The sequence below is a fragment of the Cyphomyrmex costatus genome, unplaced genomic scaffold (assembly GCF_001594065.2).
Source record: "Cyphomyrmex costatus isolate MS0001 unplaced genomic scaffold, Ccosl1.0 scaffold219, whole genome shotgun sequence".
In the NCBI taxonomy this organism is placed as follows: Eukaryota; Metazoa; Arthropoda; class Insecta; order Hymenoptera; family Formicidae; genus Cyphomyrmex; species Cyphomyrmex costatus.
In genome coordinates this window covers 1,697,197-1,713,944 of record NW_017276246.1, presented here as the reverse complement: position 1 = coordinate 1,713,944, position 16,748 = coordinate 1,697,197, and the positions used below count along the sequence as shown (strand labels likewise).

The following is a 16,748-nucleotide window of genomic DNA, read 5'->3' as shown; positions in this document are numbered from 1 at the left end:
GAGTCACATAAGCATTATTTATAAATGAATCCTAATATTAATGTGAGACATGAAAAAAATTCAGCTCAAAAAGAAAGGTGAAAGCATGACTTTTTTTCGTAAAAGTTTTTTTATATAAATAGCTCGCGTAATTTTTGCAAAAATGAGATTATTTTCAGCAATGTTTGCTTTTAACATCGATAAGATGGTAAGCAATTTTATTTACTATTATTTCGCACTCCCATTTCTTGATATGCGAATATTTTCTCGTGATATTGATTGAACATCTATTATAATCCAATATTTGAATTCTGATGATCAGGCAGGTCGGCAATTAGTTATTTACAAAGCATCGTTTTATCTAGAAAATTCTATTTCCTACTTTTTTTGCTTAAAGCATGTATCAGTATTTCTTCCAATTTCTCGTGAAGTTCTTTTTGTGGCATAAGAATGGAAAGTTTTCTCTTGCTTAATAGGATCTTCTCGACTGATTCAAATGTAATATTACGTTATATTCTTAGAACAGAATAAAATAAACCGAGACTAAAACCACGAAACATCCGTGTTGCATGTTGAAGAAATTAAAAACGACGTAGTTGTCTGAGTAATGTCGAGATGTCGAAAAGAGAAGCGTCTCTGTCACACGGCTCGATCGACATAGACATTTAATAACGAAATTACCGATAAAAATATTTCCGTCCAATTGTTTGTACATGAATATGTTAATGAGAAAAATTTCAATTACCATCTTGTCATACGCGCTAATGTTTTTTCCATAGAAAAAAATCGAATGTAGCTGATATAACTGTATAAAGTATAAAGGATAATGACACTTTTTTTTATAATCCAAAAAAGTGTCTCGGCATCTTTGAGGATATATATTTCATGTATTTTGAAAAGAAATAAAAACTTATGAACAAGATTACATATTTTCCTATATTGTTTTTGTGAAAGTAAATTCATTTTTTCATCTTTATACAGAAAGTATAAATTTTCCAATTTTAGTCACTTTTGGCAGAGACATTTGCAAATTGGTATATCCGATATATTTTTAGAGAGGTTGCAATTGTGAACGTTGACTATACACCTGATACATCCTTAAAGCGATTGAAATTGTGAACGTTGACTAGTGCAATGTAAAATTTTTCAAGAATGTTCCTTCCTTCGCCTAGTGCCTGTTTAGAGATTCGAGAAGGGTACGCAATACAAAATTGTATTTCTTGGGGATACGAGTTGGGTGTACGCATTGCGAATTCACGCACACGAACGAAAGGCCCAATACTATACGCTTCTCGATCGTGCAAAATCGGCGCTGGATCAGACGTTGATGGTTACGGCAGCTCGTTCCACTCGATCGCGTCTAATGTGAAATTTGCTCGATGGAAATTCACACGTTAATTAAACACACGCGATTTCTCACAGCAGTCATTCTGGAGAGCGCTTCCTCTCCGGTAACGGTGACCACTCGACGTGAACGACATTTGTGTAATGAATTTCGCATGTAACCGCCTCGCCCATGATCTGACATTTCGAACGCAAATTAAAAAAATGGCGATTTAATAATTATGTTGACGCGGAGACACGGCTAGCTAACGAGATATCTCGTTAATCCGTAGACGGATAATCGCGGTAACCGTAACTCGCGATGATGACGCGAACAAAATTTCACGATCTTCAGTCTGCCGTTAACGTTTCGTCGATATTCACTTGCTGTTAATTTACACGAGCATTAAGCGGAAGAGCGGCCACGTTGTTGGATCGATGCCATACGAAATATGGACGGCTTGTACTATATAAAAGAAGTCGCGGTTTTTATAATGCGAATAATGTCGGTCTTCATAATGCAAATAGTAATGAAAACAATTTTTTGAAGACATTTTTCTGATGATCAATTATTTTGAGACGTAAGATTAATTTACCAATAACATACAAATATGAGTTACAACGAATTATATATAATAATATTCGTAATCGATAAATTATATTTATAATTTCACGCGAAGAGGAAAAAATCTATTTTCCGTTATTCGACTGTAAATTATATACTGGAAAAAAGTAGAACGTAATAGATTTCACAGTACATATATCTTATACATAAATAACACGCGAACATAACTAAAACAGCAAAATCGACGCTTTATTTAAAAAAAATGTCTCCTTTAAAGATAAAATCATCCATATTTTGCACTGTCGTACGCTAGTAGTCGGCTTGCTTCGTTCACGTGATACGCGTTGCATTACTTAATTTAACATGTTGCTCATTAATTCGGTGCTTTTTGAGCTTGCCAAGTTTCCGTTATTTCTATGTGAACATTATTATTAGCATTCGTTCTCGCATATCATATTTAAATTTCATGAAATGCGTTTTTTTTTCATCACCGAAACGCGAGCCGGTAATATTTAATTACCGCGTAAAGTTGACGTTGATAGAGATTCCGAACCTATATACAATATATATAATTTTAATCTGTCATTTGTTACGAATAAAATAATGAAAACATAATTTTGTTTTCATTAAAAAAAAAAAATCGAACTGATAAAAAAAATTATCACGCAAAGGATTAAAATAATAGTCGAGATGTCCGGTGTCAATTTATTACCTTCCGATTTCTGCAGAAGAATTTTGTTTAACGGTTTTTAGTGAGCCTTGTTATATTTACAAACGTATCATTCAGCACAGTAGTCGCTTCCGTTTAAAGTATTGTATTAATTTTCCGTCAGGATTGACATGATATCGAGATTCGACAATAATATCATGGATTGCCGAGAACGCGAGGCGACGGAGCTACTCTGTCGCTATCTCGGAGTTTCCTTAGGTTAGCGAATCGAGCTCGTGGTAAACGTAGTTTGCGTTTAAGGGCAAATAGGTTACGTCTATCTTACGTCGAAGCGACCAAGTGGTGCAGCATGATCAGGACGATGCCGATCGTCGCCGGCGGCGCGTTGTCTCTCGACGTTGTAGACGCTGAATTGTCGTCCGCGTCGAAGGCTGGCTCCAGGGTCGATCCTGTTTCCCTCAGGGATCCTTGATGCGCGTGGTTCAATCTGTGATCGCGATCACCAATCGAGTCGCCCGCGTCATCCTCTGATCGCCGGTCGCTGCCCTTTTTGGAATGTTTAGGTAACTCCATGTCTGTAATAAAACAAGAAGGGAAGAGTTTAATCAATATTTTTCTGAATAACATTGTTCCCTACTTCAAAAATGACACAACTCGAAAAATTAAATTTTTCAGAGAAGAAGAAGAACTATATATATATGTGTTTCATTTTACTTAATCTATACATTTCTCTTCATCTCTCTCATTTCTGTTTTTGAGTGTTTTGAATAAATTGCTGTACTTAGAGAAAGAGACAAAAAGAGTTACATAAAAGCGAGGATTAAACGCGATCTTTTACAAGTTGTCGAGTCGATGTGAAGAATGTTAAGTGTTGTCGATACTTCTGTTACGCACGTGCAATGAGAGCGCCAGGCTTGCAGTTTCTTCGCTATCGAATTCAAGGCACGACCGTCGAAACATTATTTCAACTGTGGTCAGCCAGTAGCCGGCGCGATCCGGTGTGAGTAGATATCATTTTTTTTCCGCATGTGCAGAAGCTCGATGGAGGGTATCGCACGATGTTTTTACACTCAACGTCATTCGACACACGCGAGACGAATAAAAGTGAAGTGAGAATTCTTTTTTGGAATTTCGTGCTATACTATTGTTGCGCGCAATGGAAAACGAATCGACTCTCTCCTTTTTTTTTTTCCATTTATCTCCAGAAATTCCTTTTTCGAAGTAAAATATATATATGTGTATATTTTTTAGAAATATTTATCACATGAACTTCCCCCGAATATATCCTTGTCTTTGACATCCCTCGGATATTTTTTAGCGGTGCTTAATATCCGTGGCACGTTTCATTCAAATTCAACGAGCGAATGATGAGCACGTCGATACGTGATAGCGGGAAACATGATGTTGCGGCAGAGGGGAGATACAACGATATGAGACACCATTATCTCTCGCATGTAAGGAGATCAATCGGTATGGTTTGCTTTAGGAAATAATCGACGTTAATTTCCCTTACCAGTTTAATGTACTGCAGCTTTAACATAATTCTCGCATGTGTGATTAAATTCCATCTGTATTAAGCATCATTGAGAACTTCGCAATTACTAGCTGCTTTTATTAAGTTTCTCCTAAATGTCGGTTTTCAAATTATATTTTCTAAAAAAATATGTACTTGAAAATCGATTCAAGTCGGCCAGAATAACTGGTGAAATTTGATTAGGTAATTATTAAATGTTGAGACGTCCCGTTTCGTCCTATGTGAACAGAATTATATTAACGTAATGTGATTCGTGTAACGTTAGAATGTCTAACTCCTATATTGATTATATAGCTTCGACGAAGCTACTAAATACCAAAATCACAGAGCTAATTGACAAGATCATGTTTCAATGATATTGAATTAGATGTGCTCTCTACTAGCCATTTTGCTACTTACTCATTACGAGGCGCTCAAACCGTGCAGTGAGGCACAGTTTCCATCCTAATTTTCCTTTTGCTCGGTTAACTCCACTCAGCAATATTGCTAATGAATTTAATCCGAATATGACGTAAATTCTCTGGTAAAAATTTTACCTTCGCGTAGAAAATTCGCGATTTTGAACGCGTAGAAACCTTTTATCACGATATAAAACATTTTCGCAATTACATTCGTCTGAGTTGTTTTTTTTTTTTCTGTTCGGGGATTTGAAAATCGATTCTGCAACGGTCGAACAATTCCTTCGAGAGGAAAATTTATCTCAGTAAGTCTGCGACACCCCGTATACAGCTGCTGTGAACGAAGAGACAGGTTGCGGTAGACCGGTGCCGGTGGTTAGAAGAACTATAAGAAGAAGTAGAAGTGGAAGAGAGGGTGCGGCAGCCCGTCTAAATAGCAGTTTAGCACTGATAACACTTGGCAGACTTTTATCGATCATGTCTGGCAACAGATGGCTCACCCAATTCCGGACGGCGCGTTTTGTCTGGTCGGCTGATATAAACGATAACTAATACGAGACACAAGAGTACGTGGGATGATGGGGAGCAAGAAAAGAGATAACGGCGGGCTGGCGGTCAGGTTAGATATTGTTTCACGGTCTTTTAACCGGAGACGTGATGCTCTGACGATCTTTGCTATTGTTTCGTAGCGCTTTTTTGACGGCGGCCAACTTGTACCGCCTAATTTAGAGGAAACTACAATATTATTGAAAATGCAAGCGGAGAAAAATTTCAAACAGTTTTTTTTTTTTTTAATTAAATTATTTATATTAGCGATAATATATATATATATTTTTTTTAAGTACTGCTGTGCTTTTTTTTTTCTTAAAAAAAATAGTTATCTTAATTTTTCTTCTGTAATAAGTTGAAACCGTCAAGAAGTAGAAAATTGAAAGACTGAGAGTTACGCACGTCTAATATATTTCAAATGATTAGAAGTCGGTATAATCAAATTTTTATATGGAAGTAATATCGATCATTTAATACAGACGACTCATCCGTTAAACTGTGCCACGGGATATGATAAGAGAGAGTATCGAAGGGAGACACTCCCGTATAATGTAATATCTCAAGAGAAATCAAATCCGCGGACTTATAATTTAAAGCAACGCGATCTTCATTCCCGAGTTACGCTTCTGATATTGAGTCCTCATTTATCAAGGTAAATCCATAATAATCCCAACCGTACGCAATCTGTGACAAGAACATCCCCGGAAGAACGGCGGAAAAGAGAACACGAAAAACCGGCACGGCACGGCCAAACGGGACGAGGTGATGGCGGGATGGAAAGCTTGGATATTGTTTCGCGGACTTTCGGCTCTCGACATGACGCGCCAACATGCCGCCACTGTCCTCGTACATTCCATATAGCTTATACCGGTCCTCGCCCTGCACGGCGCCCTTAAATCTACCGAACCACCCTCCCCAGGCAGCGTAGACAGCGCACGCTCTTTTCACTCTGACTCTTCGCGCCCCGTTTACACCGGCGGTTTAACTGTTAATCCTTCGAGTTTATCTGATCGCGTGACTTCAACGAGAAGTTCGAGCATGCCGGGATAGCATCGCGCGCTTCCTCCGCGCGTACACTCGCTCTTTACACGACAGCACGATAAAATTGCCGTCATTAGGGTTGCACGCGCGCTCGGAAGCCGGCGGGGGTGGTTAACTCATAGATATCAGGCTCGGTTTTGTCCAGCTTGTTACGCCGTTCTATTCGTGTTTCGATAAAGAGATAAACTAAGGACTGGTAAATTCTTTTTATTGAAAAGTAGCGACGGAGGAATTTTACATGCAGTGTAGTGGCCAAAAGTTTCCGGCCAATGTGAATAATTTTGTTATATATACTACTCGGATAAAGAATCTTTACAAATAAAAAGATCTCTATATAGTACACAAGTATACTTCTAGATATTTTAGTATTTAAAATATTGTGTTCTTATTTATAACACGGATTGTTTTTTGTAAATAAAAAAGACTTCTATACATTGAAAAATAACACGTAAGTGTATGTATTATTATATTGTAACCTTGTTATTATTACACATTGCCTACGAAGCAGTCATATTCTTCAATTAGTCCATATTCTTTAAATAGAATAGAATTAGACGAAATATGTAGAATGAAACTCTTAATATTAAAACATTGTAGCTGATGAAGACATTGTGTGTCGAAACATTTCGCATAATGCGATATACTTATTTTTTTAATGATTATATATATAGTTTTATAAATTAAACCAACATCCAATAGATTATATTTATTGTGTTTGTTTGTTGGTTTTAATTCTCCTTTATGATTGTTTTTTACATTATACACGGACAAATGTTTTTAATAGAATATTGTTTTTGATTGTACAGTACGATAAGAATTTTATGAACTTATAAAATTGAAAAACAGATCATTGACAAAAATTATCGTAAAATTATATATATTGGCCGGAAACTTTTGACAGCCATTGTATGCTATATTGTTATTTCTCGAGATTCTATAGTAATAGTAAATTCTGTTGCCTGTTCTAATCTTCTTTATACCTCTTGTGACTTGTGTTAAGGTGTTTTGACATGCGCACAGGAATGCAGATGCTGATCGCACCGTCGCGTGTGAATCTGTAATTTTATACATGCTTCTCGTCGATAACTTGCCCGGAATTTAGCTCCAATCGCACGACGACGACGTGTAGAATTTTCGCTGCGATAACGCGGATGTGAAGCTCATGACATATAACGCGATAATGTAATAATTTTTATTGCCAATTTTTTAGGCGGATTATAAAAGCTACATTCCATAAAGATGCTAATTTCATAAGAAGAAATACCTAACATTATTCATTCTACCTCGTTTTGAATAGGAAATTTATGAAATATTGCAATATGTTTTAAAAAGTATTAAAAAGTGAAAATTACAGGCGCGCACTGAATTATTTATAAAAGAAGATCATAAAATAGTAAAACGTATGAATAACACATGAATATGAGCATTACACATCGCATCCTTTGTGAATAAGCAAAATTAATGCCAAAAACAGAAATAATTCTGTGAGTATGTACTATGCTTTATTACGATATTATTACGGTTACGGTCGGAATTGGATCGATATCTATTTCGTTTATTTAAAAGGGCTAAAGTGAGTACAATGAATCGATTTGTTATATTTATTAAGTATTGTACATCATATCAAATTTTTCTTGTCATCTATATAATTTGCGACATATATAAAACATAATGATAGAATGAGGTATATATCCGTCCAACCATATATTACAGAAATATTATTTTGTTTCACATTTCTATAAAATTCTCTCTCACTATTCTATAGAAAATAAAATTTCTATTTTACAAAAACTTCTCTCGCGATTTATTTTAGAAATTGTTAGAAAATGCTGCTTCATTTAGATCAAATAATTTCAGAGGTTGTATTTGAAATCACATTTGCTTGAATATTATATTATTTAACCAGAGCTGGTCTCATGTATCCCTATATAATTGTTGCTGTCTTTATTCAAGCCTCAAATGTATAATAACTATGTTCTGTTAGTTATTGTCTTCGACGGGAAATTTTCTCAATCTGCCAGGAAATGGCAATTTTTTAGAAATCTTTTTCGAGAATGTCCCTCCTCTAAATTTGTCGCCCTCATGCATAACTTATGTTAGCCAATAATACGTTATTGTACTTATAATTATCATGACCAAAAATTACAGAAAATTCCAACGTAGAAAATGGATTGATTATGCTTGATCGTATGCTATTTCGTGCCAGGAACGCAGGGTAATTCTCAGCTTCGTTGAATTTTCTCCCGCGCTATAAAGCGGAAAATTATGTGACGCGGAATCCGGTAAATAAACTGTGAAAAAATAAGGATGCGCTTCGAGAAAAATAAGCGGGAAGTTATGGGCGCATTTACGGCTGATGACACACCGGCGAGAGGACCGCGCCGTCGAGCCGCGGAAATATATGCCTTTTTTCATTCGTTTTTCGACAGTAAAAGGGGTCTGCGTACATGCTGTAAACGGATCGTAACGTTCAATCAGAGTGGAAAATTATGGGGTACCGCTCATGAAGACTTATTGCGGTCGTAGAGTCATCCGTCGCATGTACAACGTGAGATACCATCGTGCTATCCAAAATTTTAGCTTTAATCACACATATTTTATATTCCTTATCGAGTGTAATAAAATTTTAATGTTATATTTGTCTTAAATTTTAAAGAGAAAAGAAAAACGATATTGAGCTGAAACTTTTTTATGTTAAAAAATCTAAAAAATCTTACAATTGCTCCTACGTATCTAATTTATAGATTATTTTCTCTTAAGCAATTAATGATTTTAAATCGTTACAACTCTTGTTTTCAATTACTAGTGTTTTTGTTTTTAATTTCAGATATTCTGTGATTTGTGTGTTCCTACATAACGTTACTACATAATGTGCATAGAATGTGTAAACTTATTACTGTAGAACGTTTAAATGTTAAGAATGTTAAAAGGAGGTATTTTCGGGAAGAAACAGTGTGGATTGTAATCATGTTTTAACCGATATTGCAAAGACATTTTGAAGATTACTGACTTAGGTATTTCATGGCTGGCGGTTGGTGGTGGTATTTCGCAGACACACAATAGAAGCGAATTCCATAAATATTATCAGAAGAGTACAGTATTATCTGCGTCATGAAATAACTTACGGTTACGACGGAGACGTGGCTAAGAAACTGCGGAAATTCCGATCTGTCTCGCGGCCGCCGGTCTCTCCGATATCTTAAATAGTAAAACTCGAGAGGAAACTTAATTTCGCAAATACCGATACTTGTAGTGACAGCCGTGCGGTTTCTTCGAGATAAATTCCTGAGATTACCAAAACGACGAGAGTTAGTGTCAGAAATATTACACAAGTGTATGTAAAATATTTCTGTCCTGAGATTTTCACTTTAGCTTACTTTTATTACTGTCTTCCGCGCCCTTTGTTATACAATACGCGCCAAGTCACGTACGAAGGAAAAATAATTAAAAGATGAAAAAAATAAAATCTCGAGTTCACTTTCAAGTCATAAAGTATTTTATATCTTTTATAAACGAGAGCCTTACGTTGTTCATTGCACTTGGCTGTTCAATGTTCGCGATGAATGAACGAAAATAGTACCAACACAAAGAGACGTGCGGTTTTTTTTTAATTCTACAGGTAAAGCTAATCATTCGTTATTTTTACGGTGATGTATCGTTACGGGCGACAAGAAATATACCATCGTATCGCGTAATACACGAGATGCTCGTTGCCGTCGATCGTTCCTGCGAGATTGCGACGTATTAAATCGTGCATGTAATGGAAACGGCGATGTCGCAGTGATACGCTGTACTTTCTCGCCGTCTTGGAGCAACTACGACCGTCCTCCGCAATCAAATACATGTCTCTGATATCTAAGGCTGTTTCAATGCTTCCGTAGAAAAGCTTTCACTTTCAGTAGTGATATGAGATATTTCAAAATGGACGTAAACATACTGCACGTACAGTTTAATCTACTTTCGAAAAAATTTCGTAATAACATTTCCGATATTGTACTATCCTTTTAATGTTATTGGATTAGCTTCTTTTCCAACATTCGAATACTTTGATCTTTATAAGACGGAAAAGTCACTATAGTGGCACTGAAACAGTACCATATTTTAAGACAAAGAATGCAATGAGATAATAAATTATAACAAATTTAACTTAAAGGTAAAGCTGCAAGATTTTTAAATTAAATCCCCGTCTTCTAAAGGTTGATAAATTCCAATTACCTGATTTAGTAACAGAATTCAGCATGTCCTTCCCATTTAAATCTAAACTGTCTTCGGACTGACTACTAATTTTTTCAAAAAATATAATAAATGCATTAACTCCGTAAGAGAATTTATGACGGTACGACGTCGTTTGTGTCTGACGAAGTTTCCCAAGACTTTCCGGAAGCCCCAACTCGCGTAGAGAGAGACTTTACGACCTGTTTTCGCCCTTGTCGACGCGTTAACCGCAGAAACTCACCATAAAGCCGGATGTTCCCCTCAGCGTCGCCAATGGAGTTTTTCGAGATGCACTTGTAACCACCCAGATCGTGTTTCTGCAGGTTCATGATAACCAGTCGCATCTGCACACTGTACACTGACGTCTTCACCTCGGACATGGCATACTTGCTGTTAGTGATTATCATTTCGTCTGCAGAAATACATTTTGGAAAATTAAATTAACAAGAAATAAAGTTAAGTTTTATACTTTGAAAAAAGCATTTCTATTAATCGACACAATTTCTGATTATAGATAGCGAAAAATAGTTTCTATCTCTGTATAGGATGTGTGAATGCTCTCAGTTATAAAATATCTTTTAGAATAATTCAAAATGACAAGTGTCATTTATCTTTCAAGTAAATTGAACGACAAGAACTACGCTGATTGCGCTGTTCTATTACCACTTTCTCGAGTCCAATAATTAATGGCTTTAGGTGACGCTTCCACATGGCAGACCAACGTGACGTTAGTTCCGATCGGAGCTCCGACCAGCTGGTTCGGTACCTGGACCATCGGGTGAACTGTAAACCATAATAATTCGATCAGTCGCGATCAGACTAACGACAGCACAACAGCAGCGATACACTCGCGTGCGCGGTTTCCCGCGAATTAATTTGTCTAATTGAACGTCATCGTCCATAACACCACAAAGAATATTTTTCTGATTTGTTTCAAAACGAAGATCTCGGAATAGGGAAACAGCGGGTACTGTATTGTACCACTTGCACAATTCAATCGCCTTATTTCGCAGTTACATTGTGGTCCCTTTGTGCAAGTGCGTCATTAGCGAGCTACGTGAGCATCTCACGCTAATGAAACACGCTGACAGATTGTCATTTAGCGAGCGAGTAGAAAGGATGCATTTTCTATCTCCCTTTCATTACCTCTCCTCCCTTCCCCCCTTCCCCCCTCCTCTCTTTCTCTCTTTCTCTCTCTCTCTCTCTCTCTCTCTCTCTGCCTCATGGCAGCGTCGCTATGACTGCCTTTCATTTCGAGTATCGTAAGCAGCTTTCCATGAGCTGCTTACGTTTTAACAGGCGACCGCGCCGAGCACTTCTTCTTTCGGCCGAAGCTCGGCCAAACGTCGTGTCGTCACAAAGCGCTTACAGTGCGTTTTACAGCGGCTACTTAACCCCACCGACGTGAAATTCTGTCTTCAGGAAAACAAGCTACCCTATAGCTCATTGAATTCACTCACATCTTTTCTGACATACTTTAGCAAAAGCTCTGCATATCGTATTTACGGCATAATCTGAATCTATTAATGAAGTTAACGTAATTGCTGATTATATCACAACAAAACAAGATAAAAGAATATAATTTAGTAATAATGACGAATATGTCAGATGGAGTGTTATTTGCATGTTGAATTTAATAGCGAATTCAAGTTGCTGTAATAAATGTATGCAAAGAATTGACGAAATAATCTCTATATGTTTTATGTATTTAAGTATTAAAACATGTTGTTAAATTGTTGCTTTAATATCTTTATATAATGTTGCATAGAAATCCAGGTAGAATATACAAAAAATCATAAAATTAAGATAACATCAAGAAACTTTCAAGAAGAATCATGATGTCTGCATTTAGTACGTTTGATAATAATTTTGATATCATAATGATTTTTAAATAATTTTTTGTCTAAAAGATCACATAAAAATCATTGTTAAAAGTGTATCGAATGACATCAAGGTTTTACTTGATGTTGTTTTGATTTTATTACAATTTTGTGTTTTATTTGGATATATCATGTATTTTTAAATCGTTATGTATATACATATAGCCATTTAAGAATATTCATTTGCATACAAATACGGAATATGGATAGACTATCCATATTCATGAGATTTGCTATTACAATCTCTAACGATTCTGTATTGTCATCGTTAAAAGATAATACTTCCTAAGATAGTCCGTACCCCTAGTAATAAAGATTACGTCAGCGATATCGATGGGTTAGAATGTTGGGTGATGATATTATGTACGTTGTAACAGAAAATTAAGATGATGGCACGAGATAAACTGGCCGTTTCCTCGTTGGGTCTTTGGTCGACTCTTTATCTCGAGCGCCGCTTGGGAAATATATGTGCTCGCGCCGCGCTTGTGCACACCAAAGATCCCAGCAGCACCGAGACGACACTTTTATATGAGAAAGGGGAATACACAGAGTGTTTGGCGGTAGGATAACTGTAAGGTCTGTAAGTCAGACTTATCGACGTCCTGGAATAAAAATCAAATAATTTTGACATTGTAACCGAGGAAAAAATTTTATTTCGCGCATTTTCTGTAAGATGTTTCTTTTACAGTTGTCATTTTAAGCGTTTCTTTTTCAAAGTTCCTCAATGGTACTTGCGTCATTCTTAAAGTTCCTTAAGGTTTTTAAAGAGACTATAGTATCTTGTACAAGAATGGCACACTTCGAATTGTGTTGTTTTTGTAAATAAAAGGAGAACCTTCTTGTTTTATTTCGAAAATTCAATTATTTTCATTGATCAGGATATACACTATTCGATGATATTTTTAGTCGTGTTACTTTTAATGAATATTTCGAATCTGTTATATTTCTGTAGGATATTAAAATTGTCACAATTCCAAAAGGATGGTCTTTTTAAGGATTGTGAAACGAAAATGACAAAACTGACATTTAATCATGTTTCTAAGAGTATACTCTTTTATCGAAATTACTTGATTAGTCAGTAATTTTCTGTTAAATTGAAAAATAGTTTTTTTCCTTTTCTGAAAAAAAGAAGAATAAAGAACTTCATTTTTTGCATTGTGTGTCTTTTTTGAAATAAGGTAACGATTTTTTAGCATTTTCAAGTATTATACATATATATGAAACCAATTTGTAACGGATAGATAAGTCCTTCAAGGAATTAAACTTTGATATTTTAATTATTCATCAAATCCGTGCGAATTAATTGGAGAACGCTTTTGTCAAACGCAAATCCGGATACGATCGCGATAATAATAATAATTGCGCGATGATTACGAATAATTGGTAATTGTGACGCACATTATCGGTTATGCCGTAAAACGTGAACGAGCTAGAAAGTGCGGGACGAATTATCAAAACGAAACACACGATACAACGAGGCACTTCGGCGTGTGTTAATTCGAACGCGCGGACTTTCGGCAATTCCGGGCGAACAATTATGCGCCGAATTGAATCACGGTTTCTCCCCTAAGCATAACCGCGCGTTGTATCGCGAGAATTGATTTATGAATCCCTTCTGGCCGTAACAGAAGAGAGATATAGAGAAAGAGAGGGAGTTTTAATTGCTCCGATTTGCCAAGCGTGTCCCGCAAATCCGTTACATGATTTTCCGATGGATTTACGTGCAAACTTTCGATCCGCGTCCAAAAACTCACAGCACTGATTTCACGCGCGTACGGTATGATAGTGATGAATACTCGCTCTGGGAATTCTTCGTGTAACATTTAGCTCAGTACGTGACGATAGGTGACGCGTTTGCCCGGATAACAAACAGCGAGATTGCTTGACATTACTCTTAATTGTGAACGAGCCCGAATTCGGCGAAACGTAAATACGTTGCGACATTTTAACGTCGAACATTTCACCGCTAAGCCATTGCGTGGGATGCAAATCGTCGCCGAGTACTTTGCATATTGTTGTTTATTGATAAATTGGTCGTTTACCAGTAGCGATAAAATCGTATTAAATCGTTTATTGTACATAAACATGCATTGAAACAATTTTTTATGTTGTTTTTTTATTCAAATATTTCGAATAGTTATACTATTACCACAAATTTATTTACTGAGCTTTAATCAAATATTTCTTTAGCAAAATTTTAATAATCAAATTTTTTTAAATTTAGAACGTCAAATTAAATTGTTAAAAGAATTAATTTTTTATTGAACAAATCTCCTTTTTTTTTATCTATTTATGCTTTTAAAGATTTTTGTTGATATAATAAATTTGTGTCAACAGACTGCGGAGTATTTTTAGCGAAAAATATTTTCGAGAATATGGTGCATCTTATATCAAGTTTATGCAGTAACCACATAACTGGATGTTATGCGGTAACGTGTGCAAGTTCACGATGCGGTATGGCCGATAAATATAGCGACGCCAAAATAAGCTTGTCGAACATCAATCAAATAAGTTCGCGAATGCGATGCCTGCGCTGCAAAATGGACAGTCGATCGATCTGAACCGATGGACTGAAATAGGAAGCCGGTCATGAAGCACAATCGCAAGCTTGCAGATAAATAAGCGGCACAAGCTAATTTCTTTCGCCGCCTTCGTTAATTAAGCGCAGCGAGCGTGCCTCGAGGCGCTTAATGCGACCTGTGGCGCGAAATTGCATTCGTCGCGTTCATAGTCTAATCTAATGCAGTGTAACAACTTAATGCGGTGTAATAATTTAATGCAGCGCGCAATTCTCAATATCGCGTCAAATGCCCCCTAGATAAATTGCCGTATCGATTCCTGCGATAATTAAGTTGGACTTAAAAGCGATATTCATTGTAAAAAAAATTTTCTCTGCTCGCTTTTAAGTTTGTAAGATAAAATCTATTATATTTTTAAACAGAACTAAAGGAAACGTAAACGTTTAAGAACTGCGAAAGAGTTGGATTGTATAGTAATATTTTTTAAACATTTTTTTCACTTTTTTATCGCATTTTTCTTACAATCCAGTATTTTAACAAATTGTAAAAATTACTTAGAGGAGTTTACCTTCGGTACGCAAAGAGAAACCGACAGCAACTGACTTAAACGAACGATTAATTACAGTAAGCAGATGAGTAATTGCGGATAGTAAAGTAACAAAATCACCCAAGTTAAATCTTTCGCAATTTGAATGAACGCTGTCTTGTTGATTGTAACGCAGGTCGACAAGTTTAATTTTAAGATTGTAATCATGACGATATTAATTCTTTTTTCTTTTATTTATTATTTTTTACTTAAAAAGAGCCAATAGCGCACAATGTACTATATATAAAGTTAACTTACAAACGTGAGGGAGATTATTATTGTATTTCTTGGTTGAGTAGCGACTTAGCTGCGTAAATGGCTCTTTCTCTCCCTCTCTCTCTCTCTCTCTCACATCTCGTAGGTGGGAAACTTACGGTCCATAAAAGACAAGATTTCCTCTTGTCTGAGTGCGCAGAGAACTCAACGTTCGATAGTCCTGTGGTGATAAGATAACGCTCGATCCTTTTCTATCACGCTCGTACTACATATACTATTCCGACGTAATAGTTCTTTGTTAAGAAGCAGTGTTAAGACCGTGTCGAGACTCGACGATGTACTTGTCGCATTGCGATGCAGCTCGTCGCGTTGCTTTTCAAGTAGTCCCTCTTCTGTCCCTTCGTGTACAACCATATTTATCTAACGCGTAATTACGCGTCCGAGTTCCGTGGAAAAGTCGCAAACAGAGGAGGAAGGAAGTCGCGAGAGATGTAACGGAGAAGTTAAAACGTTGAGACTAAGTTAAAACCGGAGCGGACGGCGGGGTGTTTAAAGTTTCTGAGTAAAGTTCAGCTTGTCACATCTTGCGATGATTAGATCAGGGCTCGGTCTCTCTTTTCCGAGTCCTTAACTAAGAAGGAACTTTCATTCTGTCGTCGCGTGGATGCCGATGATGAGCGAACGTGAGTCGCGAGTACAATTTTATTTGGGAAGGTCTGGAAGTATTGTGCTAACTATTTACGATTACCAATGACTTTCCCGATGTTAAATGGTAGCTGCGACAATGAGATTTATAGACACATAAAGTTCAATATATCTCGTATAAATCATCGATTCTTTTAATATCGTTTCATAGCACAAAACTTTATCGAGAACTCTGAAAATATATAAAACTGTTCGAGACGATATGAGAAATGTCGTTTATTTGCTACAATAATCACACTACCCAGAAAATGAATTTAATTTGTTTTGAATGATTAAATTTTGGTATAATAATCTTAAAATGCAATTATGGTGTATTAATTAATTGTAGAGGAATCAAAATATATTTTTTTTTTTATCAATCTCCATCAATTTGCTGCTAGACTTGCTTATTCACACAAAGCAGAGACATATTTAATGCTGAAAAGGACACCGAATTGAGTACAATTTTACCTGTGGAAATGATCACCAGTCCATAGAATAAAGAATTCACGGTAAAAAAAATCATCTTTTTTACTTGCATACTATAGTATAATCAACGCTGCACTCTCATTTTTGCCTGGTTCAGTTA

The 16,748-nt window shown here is 36.3% G+C and overlaps 1 protein-coding gene across 1 annotated transcript in view; it reads right to left on the bottom strand.

Annotated features, from left to right (window-relative positions):
- Positions 1-2,858: 2,858 nt before the first annotated feature.
- Positions 2,859-16,748, bottom strand: part of LOC108773761 (neurotrimin) — a 68,459-nt gene continuing 54,569 nt past the window's right edge. The window contains exons 6-8 of the mRNA XM_018539683.1: positions 10,938-11,057; positions 10,516-10,686; positions 2,859-3,112 (exon numbers count right to left, since the gene is read on the bottom strand). Of these exons, the coding sequence (XP_018395185.1) occupies positions 2,859-3,112; positions 10,516-10,686; positions 10,938-11,057 (545 nt within the window). The remainder of the gene's footprint in view (positions 3,113-10,515; positions 10,687-10,937; positions 11,058-16,748) is intronic.